Consider the following 13149-nt stretch of genomic DNA (forward strand, 5'->3'; position numbering starts at 1 on the left):
TATATATATATCTTTATACCAGGTTTGGACCCTGCAGGCCCAGGGTTTGGCGGGAAACGGGTGAGGAACTTCTGTCGTCTAGACAAATCCGATGCAACTTTTGTTGACGTCATACACACTGACGGTGAACTGATCGCAATGGGAGGGCTTGGGCTCATGGATGAGGTAACTATGGAAACTATTGTAAAAGATGTTCCTCTTTTTTGTGATTAAAGAAGGGGAAATCAGAAAAGGGCTACATGACGTTAAACGTAGGCCAATTTGGTAGTACAGGGGTACTATCTCTACCCCCCTCATTTTCGCCTTCCCCCCGCCTCCCACCCATCAACTCTCTTTATCTATATCTCTACCTCTGTCTCTGTCTGTCTGTCTCTCTGTCTCTCTCTCTCTGTCTCTCTCTTTCTCTTTTTCTTTCTTTTCCCCTCTTTCCTACTTTTCCACGTTTTACGCCTCCCCCCCCCAAAAAAAAACAACAACCAAACCTTGGCGGGGGGCCAGGGGGCACATTATTTTCCGGGGAAAAAAAGAAGGATTTTCAGGATTTTTATTGACTTACCAACAGACCGACTTATTTTTTGAGTCATTATTCAGGTCTCAAATTGAAAGGAATCTTTAGTGTATTCCTGGGAATTTCAAGGGTAGAAACAAGGGCGGGTTGTGGTCTCCTAAGTTTGCCAGTATTTCCCTATATTCTCTGAACACTCAGTCGCTTCTTTGTCCTAAATCTTTCACAGCTTGGCCACCAAGATTTCTACCCCAACGGAGGGACGGACATGCCCAATTGCTACTTCAGCATCATCTGCGACCATATGAAAGCCATTGCATACTACACCGAGAGCATCTCCAAAAGTACCCCATGCCGCTTCAGGCCCACCACTTGGGCACCTAAATGGGACAACTACAAGAAGGGAATACAAACCCGGGACTGTCGGAACATGGCTTGTCCCGATATGGGTTACACTGCAAGTCCCATTCATGACGAAGGCGTGTTTTATCTCAAAACAAATAAAATATTATCCCTTCTGTCAAGGGTGATAGGCGATTTCAGGAAAATTACCACAAAATGGAAGTACGAAAGAAACAAACATCAAAACTCTTATGTACACTTTGTTTAAACGTTGTGATGAAGATCTGGGCCCTGTATTATAACGAGTTGATATCAATCGCAAATTATTTGCGATTGATATCAATCGCAGCTATGTACACAAGAGATAGGAGATTGCAAACTTGCGATTGATCGGAGGACTTACGATTGATTTGGATCAATCGCAACTCTTTGTAAGACGGACCCTGTAGATGCCTACTATTAAAATGATAAGAGATACATTATATACATATCGAAGTAATTTCTACTTCTTTTCACCTTCGAATGTATCCACGGTCTCGCTCCGTCATTATTATCTGAACTCCTGGGACCCGTTTCACAAAGCCTTTTTTCAAAGACAAATGACAAAAATCAGTGACAAATCTGCTAATAGCCTATCAGAAGCAAGGATTTCAGTAGGTTATAACAAAAAATGTCATTTGTCTCCGACGACAAGTTTTGTGAAACGCCCCCTGCATACATGTAAATACCAGGCAGTTTTCCCGTGCTCCCTTCGCTCCTCTCAAGGGCATCATGCTACCAACCCTTGGTGACAGAGCATTCACAACTCCTGCATCAAAACTATGGAATAATCTACCCAGATTCGCAACCAGCACTTTTAAATGCCTTCCAAAAATATCACAAAAGCTCACCTCTTCTGATAATAACATTATTGTAAAGTGCTTTGAATATTGTTGTTATGATTATTACCATTGTTATCATTATTGCTATTATTATTTCTTCTCTTCTTATTATTTTTATTATCATTATTTTTGTCTTCATTTTAATATGCCGTGAATTCCTATTGTTTTTGGCCTGTTTATATTATCATATTTTGCTGTTGCTGTTATCATAAGTTAAAGAGCTGCATGCACTTCAAGTGTACGCTTACGCTGCAGCTCTTCTGCATTTTGCTATGTCAATCGTTCCCAACATTTTGTTGAACAAATAATAGTCAATGACGGTGATTCACCACTATGTACAAAATGTTCAGATTGTTACTGGTTATTATTGTATGAAAAATTGAGAAATCAATCAACCGAACCAAAATCAAATCAACTTATTATCATTATTATAACACAATGTTTGTGTGTTTTTTCTGTTAAACTGCTACCTCAACATATTTCATTTAACCCATTGCTACACTGGAACCGAGTGGCCCCTGTATTAAGCCTATAGTAATGAATAATTAAATTTGTCAATAGGTAATGTGAAAATACAATTTGAAATATGTCAAGTGTAGTCAGTGTATCTTTTGTAATAATTGATCATTTTCTTCTTCTTTTATCACCATTATCATTTTCTTTATGTTTTCCTTCGAGTCAGAGTTAGAGCCTCAACAGTTAAAACAAAACCTGTGTGTAAGTAAACCATTCAACCTAACTGACATTAAAAAATAAACATACAAAACTTTGGATACGTAAATTTGAATGATTTAGATGTAATTGAAAGTGTTTCAAATTATAATTTAAACATATTTTCAGGGTAATAAGGATCAAAATAGAAACACGAAATTTAGGAAAATCAAAAACAAAGCATTGGTGAATGGATATAAAATGAATAAATGAATAAATTGATGAATGACTGATGAATAAATAATAAATTGATGAATGACTGATGAATAAATTAATGGATGGATGAATTGATGAATAAAAGAATGAATGTTGGAAAAGTGTAAAAATGTCATTCATATATGGATGTTAATAATAATCTTAAGCTAATCGATAGTGAGCGTGCATTTTGGGTTATCGGAACTTCACAACAAAATTTCAAAATAAGAGTTGGATCCTCCAATGTGAAACCCTTTGTTACAGCAAGGAATTTAGGAGTATACTTTGATACTAATTTGAACATGGAAACACAGTCATGTTAGAAATATATGCAAATCAACATACTATCTTCTATACAATCTCAGACGTATCCGCAGATATTTTGATCAAGAAAGTATGAAATTGGTTCGATATGCTCTCATCACAAGTAAGCTTGATTATTGTAATGGTTGCTGATTGGAATGCCTGATTCTCTGATATAGCTAGGTTACAAAGAGTCCGAAATGCATGCCCAGGTCGAAAAAACAGTTAGATACCAGTTGAACCAACTGGTACTGGTACCAGTTGATTCCAATTTGTGAACTGGATTCAATATGGATATTGGAATACTGGAATCAACTGGTAACCAATTGATTCCAGTTGGACCAGTTGTCAACTGGTACCAGTTGATTTCAGTTAAGTGAACTGGTTTCAATATGGAAATTGGTTTACTGGAATTAACTGGTAGCTGGTACCAGTTGATTCCAATTAGTTAACTGGATTCAATATGGATATTGGAATACTGGAATCAACTGGTAACCCAATGATTCCAGTTGGAATACCAGTTGTCAACTGGTACCAGTTGGATCCATTTTACCAATTTCCATATTGGAAACAAACAGTTGATCAATAACCAGTGATTACCAGTAGCGACCAGCAATCAGTTGATAATCAATAATCAATATTGCTTAGCATCTGGCAACCAACTAAACCATATTTACTAGACTCTTGCTAGACCCCATCACATAATCATTGAGGCGCATTACATTTGAGTATAAGATAATTAAGTACTAGCGAGCTAACATGCAAATTAATCATGAATATGCATTAGATACATTGAACTGGTTTTTCAACTGGTATTCTACTGGTTTCAACCGGTAAATCAACTGGCAATCATGTACTGGTTTTCAACTGGTAAATCATCTGGTAATCATCTACAGGTTTCAACTGGTAATTCAAGTGGTAATCATGTATTGGTTTTCAAATGGTAAAGCAACTGGTAATCATGCATCTACTGGTTTCCAACTGGAATCAGCTGGTATCAAATACATGCCTGTATAATATAGTAGTCTGCTTCGGAATGCTTCGGAAATACTAGTTGAAAATAAATAAATGATTCCGTTGTCCGGGTATTTGCCTGATGAGGCCACATCGCTGCGAAACTTCAATTTTCTTTTGTTCAGACGTTTCGAGGAATCATTTATGCATTCATTTTCAATTTGTCACGTACCATGTCACGTACACCCGACCTGGCTTTTATCGTCTCGAAATTGTGAAAACAAATTATGATTCTTACTGGATTCCGAAGTGGGCCTATTGCAGTTATTTGAACCAGATAGATTTATCGCTTTGGTCTCAGACCACCTGGGCTATACATGCACGCAGAGTACAAGAAAAATAATCAGCAAATAGATTTTGAGGCCATTGAACAAATTGTAATAACAATGTAATGAAAACTCTAAAACCGTAAAGCAGGCATAAAATTTCGCGTCCCAAATCTCGGATACGTTGCAAGTTTTTGGCATAATGTAGATAATAAACGAGCCACAGAAAATACATTTTCTAACGCTCGATTCCTTCGCTTTCACCGTCTTAGTGAATTAATTCCAGAGGGCACAGTCATGTACAATTTCATTGCTAAGTATTGTCGATTGTTGCTTTAAAAAAAAAATTGGCATACTATCTTAGGTCTCTATATAGGGTTGATTTAGTTGAAGAAACACGCAGGTTGATGTTTAATAAAACGATGAAATAAAAATGATAATATTTCATTTGTCCTGTCTTATTTAATAAACACTGGTACAGGGTAAAGGAGGAGGAAATTAAGAGAGGAAAAGAAAGAGAGAGAGAGAGAGAGAGAAAGAGAGAGAGGAAAGGGGAGGAATGAGGATGAGAGAGAGAGAGAGAGAGAGAGAGAAGAAAAAGTGAGCGAATACAAAATTAGAAGGTTAATAACGTCCAATGTATTCAAAATATAGTTGTATGCCTATCTCCAACAAAACATTACAAATCAATTATTCGTTTACTATAAGGAAACAGAGGGGTCCACTAAAATAAAGCATTGCTTGTACAATTATTGTAGTCCCCTCAAATGATAGTTAGGAATAATGATAAATTAAATTGACAAAATCGTAACTACAAAAAGGAACTAAAATAGGAAATAAAGGGGAGACGAGAACTGGACAAGAGAGTACTTTAAGGCCAATAAATTATTGGAGAATACGGTCACAATACAAAAAGTATAATAGACAATGCCAAATAAGCAGGCGCGTAGCCACGGGGGGCACGGGGGGGGGGGGGGGGGGGCACGTGCCCCCCCCCTAAAATTTCCAGGATCGGTTAAAATTTTGGAGACCCCTTTTTTTGACCTCGATCGATTACATGTATGTGCCCCCCCCCCCCCACACACACATTAAACTCTGGCTACGCGCCTGCAAATAAGAAGTAAGAGATCGGGGTACAGAAAATAATGCAAAAGGATGAGCTGCATGAGGGGTTGAGAAGAAGATGAGGAAGGAGAAAATGCGCATTAGAAAGGAGATATGCATGACAGGGCACAATATAGTTTATCTAATTTCATTATGAGTCAGAATTCTGAAATCATGGACGCGTATACGTCACCACGATTCGTAGTCGGCCGGGTTTCTTCTCCGACTAGAATCATCTTGCCATCTGTTCGATATTTCAGTTCATATGACAATAGGGGATCTTAATCAGAAATATTTTTTGTACTGGCTGACATTTTCATAACTGACCTTAATTGTTTCATTTTCTTTATGGTTAAGGCATAGTTTCGTGAAACCGTCTTAAGTACAAGATCACCGACATTCCTCTCAGAGCTCCTCGTTTTCTGTCACCTTCTCTTTCTCCCTCACTCTTCATTTCTGTTCTACTCCATGCGACTCCTCCCTCTCTCTCTCTCTCCCTCTCTCTCTTTCTCTCTCTCTCTCTCTCTCTCTCTCTCTCATTTGTTCTTTTCTGTGTTTTTTTCCTCATACTCCATTTCTAGGAGAGAAGGGGTGAATGTTCAAAGCACTTTTATTTCATGCATTCTGTGCTTTGTCGAGATTCAATTTTTAATGTCCGTTTTCAAAGTTACATGTCAGTTTTTATTATTATTAGTATCATTATTGTTGTATTTTCTTTGTATCCCCGAGTGTATTTATATATTGTTTGTGTTGCTTGTATGTATGTCACTTGCCAGTGGAGGACGAATTTCTGTATTTTTAAATCAGATGTTAAATTATCTTGAATTTAAACGAATGTTAATGACAACACAGATGTCGGTGAATTTGTAATTACGACAATATTTCGTGAAACGCTGCCCTATATAGTCGTGAGGGCGAAAAATGGGGGGGGGGGGGGGGGGGGGGGGGGGGGGGAGGTCAAATGGAATTACTAGCATCTCCGAGTATGTATAGACCCACAGCAACGGGCCGTACAGACAAGATTGAACTTCATGTTCGTCGTAATAGTCTTCACAATACGACGATAATAATTATCGGGTATAATTTAAATGAAATCGCTCATATGGCAACTAGAATACACTCGCGCGCTTTTGTTTTGATTGGCACAGTTCAATCCTGATAATTCGTATCAAGAGAGTCAACGGTATTAAAACATCTTGATCACAAGTCGAATTTAATTCTGGACAAAGGAAAAATCATTTTGCAGTTATCTGACAATCAGATTTACCAAGGGAAAGGGCTTAATCCCAGGTAAGTCGAGATTCTTAATCTCAGTTTAGTTTATTTCAAATTTCCACATCTGATTTTTATGACATAATCATACATAAAAAGGCGCGATAAGGCTGATTGTTAAAACAACCCTATAGAGAAGCATTTTCGTAACCGGGTGGTCCATGTTTCGATACCAAGTCAATGCACTAGTGCCGTTTATCCTCATTAACAAGTTCCTCGGAGAGGACTTAAAACCGCCGGTCCCCTGGCTGCTTACTTACAAGCATACACATGCTTTCTAAACAGTCAGATAAACACGAATCATAAAACCTTCGAGAAAAATAGAAAAGAAGGACATATTATGTTAATAAAGCATACACCATACAACGATTGAAGAAATATGATTGTACATGATTGTGTATAATAATGTTCGACAACTACAAGTAAAATAATTTTAAAACATCGCAGGATACTTAAAGTAAAACATGACAAAAGACAACATATGAGGTCATTATGAGGGAACTTAGTAAAGAGGCAGGGCCTGATTAGTCAGAAAATAAATTGCACCCATATTTTGAACTATAGAGAAAATCGGAAAGTAGAAAATGTTGGTATTATAATTTTTCCCGAGTCGAGCAATCTCCCTTCTCTCTCATTCTCTCTCTCTCTCTCTCTCTCTCTCTCTCTCTCTCTCTCTCTCTCTCAGTGAGAGATCTTACACGGTCTAGAAGACTTGGTCATTTTATCAGCGCACCCTTATGGCATTATCGCATCAACATTATTTAAGTAGGCCGACTCTTTGGTCTGTATTGTACTATGGTCTTTAAAATTTACAATCCTGACAATGGAATTCCTTGGGGAGACACGCGAATTAATTTATGAGCATCCAAATATATTCGTCAGTAAAATCATTCCTGTTCAGGGCATTTCCATTTTTGTTACCCGCCCAATCAATTTAATTTAGGGCCAAAAAAAAAATCGTTGACGTATAATGAAGTCGTAACATTTCGATTTCGAATTTCCTGCCTTGAATTTCGAGGACCGTGCATTCAAATTAACACAATATACCCGAGGAGCCTGTTTTGGCTTTCATTTTCATTTTGGGAAATTCAATTTATCGTTTCATTCATTAAATTTTAGTTTCATGGATTTTGCGTGTTTGTGTTTTGTCTCTCTATATATATATATGCCTTTTCGTGTATTCTATCTTTGATCCGTATATTTACAAATAACAGTTAAACCCGAGTTTTTCCCGACCCTTTGTCTAAAATCCCGTCTAACAAAAGGGAATCTGGAAAAAGGAAGAAAAAAACTTCCTTTGTTCAACCCGATTTTGTACAAAAGCGTAAACACAAATTTTAGCAGAATACCAGAGCATTTGTGTTTATGATGGGATTTCTTGTTGTCTCCTAAATCGATTCCTAAGGCGATTTCAAAACTTTTACATTTTTAACGATTATTACACTGACAGTATATTATGATTGTTAAATTTCTTGTTTATTTCCATCAGTGTTCTTATTATTTCTGGATTGTCTGTTTTAAACCAAATGCCTAGACCTAGACCTCTAAAAGTTAGATCTAGATCTAGACAGAAATAACCATCTGATTTGGGTCATTTCTTTAATAAAACTGACATTTGTTGTCATTCCCCAATACACCAGAGATCTCGTACCGTGGGGTTAATTTAGAGCCACAGGGGAACATCTTTTCGTTCCCGACATTTCTCCCCCGATTTTCTTTATTTAGATCTAATTTTCTGATTTCTAAATCAGATGTAAATTAGGTCGGTAGACTATGTCATTTGTCCTAATTACAGTTATCAAAATTTGATAACTTAATATTAAATGTATAATTTACGGACTTACTTATATAAATTATTATCCAATTTGTATAACAGTACGTTCATGCACTCGAACATAGGGCTATATGACCCGGCGGCAAAAATATTTCCTGGTCAACCTACCAAAACATAGCCAAATGGCCAATCAGAGCACTCGTTTCGTGGGAGTTCGTTGGTCAAGCTGGGCTGACTCGTACGTAGCTACGGTAGCTACCGGATGTTCGAAAAGAAAAAATGAATATTCATCAACTAAAACCAAGACGGATAATGTTGACGACGAGACTTTCTCGGATTAATCATTAATTTAGGATCTAAATGAGCAAGCTATCGTAAGTCAAATAAGCTATATATATGTTATTTTTAATTTTTATTATAATTGCAGCAGTTATGAGGATGTAAAGAGTGAAAATCTCGTTGCATATCTCATTCATCGCGGTCCGGTTCGAACCGAACCATTTGTTTCGTACAGTCCCGTACAGTCCCGATAGGCCATACTTCAGTCTCTATAATCGGAGGTCTAGTGGAGCCAGACGTAGTCTCAGTGGAACAACCGACGATTAGAGAGACTGAAGTTTTCGGTCTAAACCCTACCCTATCCGACCTCTCCCTTATCCCCCCCCCCCCCCCCCCCTCTTAACCGGTGGACAACTGGCTCTGGGTTCCAATTGTTTGTCTTATACTCAGGTTTTCCCATTTAGAAAAATGAATAGTGAGAGTTCCCCTCATTGCTGCCAATTTCCTTTCTTCTACTTTATCCCCTATTATACTATTTTAAAAGAGGGTGGTTTTTAAGTTCTCTATTTCTATAAATCAGATATTTAACAAGAATTAAAACATGATTCATTAATTGATATTTTCCTTTATTTCTCTCCTCTTTCCCATACAAAATTTCCTCCAAACTACGGTTATGTATTTCAAAGTCTAAAAATCTCGTGCACATTCCCCACACTGATTGTGCAAATTCACAAGTATAGAATAAATGTTTATATGTTTCTTCATCTTTTTCGCAAAATGAGCATAAGTTAGTCGAGACAAGACCAAAACGGAAGAGGTGATGGTTTGTATATAATATATTATGTATAAGTTTGAACTGAAACTCTCTTAATCGACTGTTAAGTGTACACTGTCTTAGTCTTAAAAATATGTTTTCTATTTCCTTACAGGAAAAACCATTGTTCCTTCCAATTCTCTCAAAAACCAAAGGTTTAAAATCATCTTTCTTTATTAATTGTACATAAATTTGTTTTGATTTTAGATCAGCTATATTAGTTGTTTTCTTCCCCAAAGTGAAATCAGTTCCAGAATTATTTTTTTCTTCTCCCTTTCTAAAATTATTTTTCCAACAAACTGGTAAACAGGCATACAAGTGCTTGATCTTTTCAATTTCATTTACTTCAACACCTAAATCGATAAAATGCCTGTCACATTTTAGTTTACCATCGTTTTCCAGAATATGTTTTAATTTGTAAATTCCTTTGTCATACAACCTCTTATCGTATATACAACTTCCTTTATATCGAATAAGTTTATTATTAAAAATTACCACATCACCAATGTCTATACTCCTTATATGTCTCGTATTCACCCAATCTTCTAATAAATCCATATAAAATTGTGGAGCTGTCACTTTTAATAAACTTGGTATATAGTCACATGAAAATATCAAATCTCCATCCACGTGTTCAGTGACAAAATTATTATATTATATTATATTATAAAGTTACTCGAATTTCTTTTCTTTTTTTAAAATCCAGACTTATCTCTCCAGCTAACGAAGACCTACAAGCTAAAGAAACAAAGTGGCCACTTCAGATCCACAATGTCGGCTAAGTTGGGGAAACTAACCCACGATGAGCCTCCGATGTACCTCCAGCGCCCCTCCTCGGGTCGATCCCAGGACGTGACCCATGTCTTGGCCAGGACCTTCAGAGACATCTTCACAAGAGACTTGGTGGAGCAGGAGACGGTTAAGAATCTCAACAAGTGAGAAATACGTGGAAGAACTTAGAAAGGTAATGCCAAATGAGCACAACTAATCTATGGGCTTCAATCTGCTGACATGGGAAAGTGTGCATACATAATTATGTAATGCACTTTAAGCATGCTTATTGAATTAGAAAATCATGAAGTGTTATGAGTTTAATGTTTAGTGTTTAGAGGAGAGAGAGAGGGAGAAAGAAATGAGTGGAGAGGATTAGAGATACAGTGAAAACTAGAAGTTGGAGGCACAGAGAGAGAGAGAGAGAGAGGAAGAAAAAGGATAGGGGAGAGAAAGAAAAAGAAGGAATAAACCTAACTCTACTGTAGTACATCCTAATTTAACGTACCGGTATGTGAATATTATTTGATTTTGCACTGCGGAAGAATGCAGAAGTAGAAACTGGTATAATGCCTTGAATAAAATTATATAAAGAGCTTTTTGTTGTTAAAGTACCTTATATTAACACAGATGTTTCATTCTATGAAATGGCATGCCTGTTTGTATCGAGAAGGGCGTTAACTCTATGTTAAAGAGCATACAATAATGAGTTAACCCCCCTCTGGCTCTCAGCTAGCATAGATACTCATCCTAACTTAAAATGTTTCGTATTCAGGTTCAAATATAGAAGGCTATTGGAGATGGGTATAGAAAATGAGAGAAAAGAGGAAAGAGGTGCCCGGTCTCTACATAACACAACCATCAGAATATTTATTTCTCCAAGTGTCAGGGCCGTCACGAACGAAGCAACGATCATCACAGCGAAATTGGGGAAGCATACGTCAGCAATAAGAGAAAGTTCATTGATGATTGTCAACACCATGTGCCAGTCGTGAGCGGTGATGAACTTCGGTTTCAGGATCATACCACCTAAGCATCGGCCAATGAAGCAGGCTACGGCTGCAGTGTAGGAAAGGTAAAGAGCCCTGGAGGAAGGCAACCATCGGCGGACAGCGCGCGGAATGAGGAAGGAGAAGGTGGTATATGCTGTCAGGATCACAAAAAGACATCTATCACGGTTAAAAACTGAATCAGCAAGAAAGCTCGTATCGTGATGAACAAGTAATCTTCGAGCACATTGAATCATTATCTGACTGGACTGGGTATTTTTCATCTCTGGTTATAAGTAATTGACGGCTTTGATCTTTTGTTTCTTGTTCACTGTTGTCGTCCATGTCATTCATAGACGGATTTTCCTCTTCACTTCTTGCAGCTCCTCTCTCGATCAGGCCTTTATCAGTCTCTACGAGAAGCACAAGGGGTATTATATATTTGCCATGATGGCTCCGATAATAATGAAAGATCCTCTCCAACCATAGATATTTTTCAGGTAGTCGGCCAGCAGTGGGAACACGCTCATACCTAGTGAATATCCTGATTTTCCGATGCCAAAGAGAAGATCAAATTTGTCTCCGCTTTGTTCACTTAGAGCTATTAGGGACTTTTAGATTCGCACGAAGACAATGGGGATTGCTACGGTCGACGTCCTTTTAATGCACTGCCTTGAATGGACGTCCTACGTATCAGCCCACGCAAATCTAAAAGTCCCTATTACGAGAGTGATAGACGTGATGACGCCCAAACCTAGTAACACAGGTACAAGAATTTCAAGAACAAAAACCAATTATTTAAAATAGCATCAAGCCTATGGATTGTCTGATGGGCCTTTTTTATAAGACGGAAAAAATAGATAGGTTATAAACGTGGGAATTTTTTTGTTTAGGCTTTCGTGATATGACAGCAATTAAGACAAAAGTAAGTCGTTAATCTTACATAGTGATAGCTTAGGCCTTAGGACTTTGAAATTGAAATAAAATCTGGATATTTTCTCATTGAAGAAAAACAATTATAATTTATTATCATATTTGTCCACAGTTGATCTTGCAAACATCAAAGCAAATATCAAAGTATTGAAGTCATTAAAGTATTAAAGTCATTTTTCATTCAACTTAATCAATGGTCAATCAATTTCAACACTTGTGCATTTATTTTCATCAGATTTAATTCCTATTCGTCCCACCTGGTGGTTATCTGTAGGATGCAATAATCAAATTCGTCAATGTGCAATCGATTCCAAGAACGTTTCCTCAAAATTCGTTGATAGACAAGATATTGAAATACAACTCTCCTAAAGACAAGAATGACATTTTGTCATGGTTTTTGTATGACTCCTTAAATATCGATAAGGTAAATAAAAATACTTACCTTAATTGACAGGTTAATATAAATTTTTTCTTTTATGGTTAAGATATTTACGAATAAAACCTAAATTGCGTAACTGATAACATACTGATTTTGAGGCATATTGAATTCATGTAATCTCCACCCCGGTAACAGTGAAGTTTCTGTCCCCCATGTTTCCCTACTCTACTTAAATGAAATGACAAAGCATAATCTGCCCATGTCTGTGTCATATTTTTTTTTTTTTTTAAAAACATCTCCTAATTGTGTCCTATTCATTTTAGTCTTATTCATTTGCATTATGTTTTATTCTTTCAAGTTCTAATGTTTCTGACTGTTTTCAAGACAATATCTTTTTTTGTCGATCATAGTTTTTTGTAGCTTAATATCTCATGGTAATTTTGAGGGAAAAGCAATCCAAGCAACGATTTCAAGAATTGTAGCGACACTCGGTCGCCTTTGCTGCTCTTCAATAATACTATGACAAGCAGTATTAATTAATTTTTCAAGGACTCATGATAAATTCGTTTAACAGTTGATTCCCCTCGGTATGATAATTAACCAAATATCCATTAGTA

General features: G+C 36.9%; 1 protein-coding gene across 1 annotated transcript; it reads left to right on the forward strand.

Annotated features, from left to right (window-relative positions):
• LOC115921393 (phospholipase A1 member A-like) lies at window positions 1-10399 on the forward strand. Its single transcript, XM_030978848.1, has 3 exons — window positions 1-165; window positions 735-1031; window positions 10181-10399. The coding sequence occupies exons 1-3, from the start codon at window positions 139-141 to the stop codon at window positions 10397-10399; spliced, it is 543 nt and encodes a 180-aa protein (XP_030834708.1). The 5' UTR covers window positions 1-138.
• Window positions 10400-13149: the final 2750 nt, after the last annotated feature.

The sequence above is a fragment of the Strongylocentrotus purpuratus genome, unplaced genomic scaffold (assembly GCF_000002235.5).
Source record: "Strongylocentrotus purpuratus isolate Spur 01 unplaced genomic scaffold, Spur_5.0 spur5_scaffold_1, whole genome shotgun sequence".
In the NCBI taxonomy this organism is placed as follows: domain Eukaryota; kingdom Metazoa; phylum Echinodermata; class Echinoidea; order Camarodonta; family Strongylocentrotidae; genus Strongylocentrotus; species Strongylocentrotus purpuratus.

Excerpts from the sequence above, each read along its gene's own strand:
- LOC115921393 (XM_030978848.1), top strand. The coding sequence starts at position 139 with ATGGGAGGGCTTGGGCTCATGGATGAG. Across the intron at positions 166-734 it reads GGCTTGGGCTCATGGATGAG|CTTGGCCACCAAGATTTCTA; the intron begins GTAACTATGGAA and ends AATCTTTCACAG. Across the intron at positions 1,032-10,180 it reads TATTATCCCTTCTGTCAAGG|CTAACGAAGACCTACAAGCT; the intron begins GTGATAGGCGAT and ends TTATCTCTCCAG.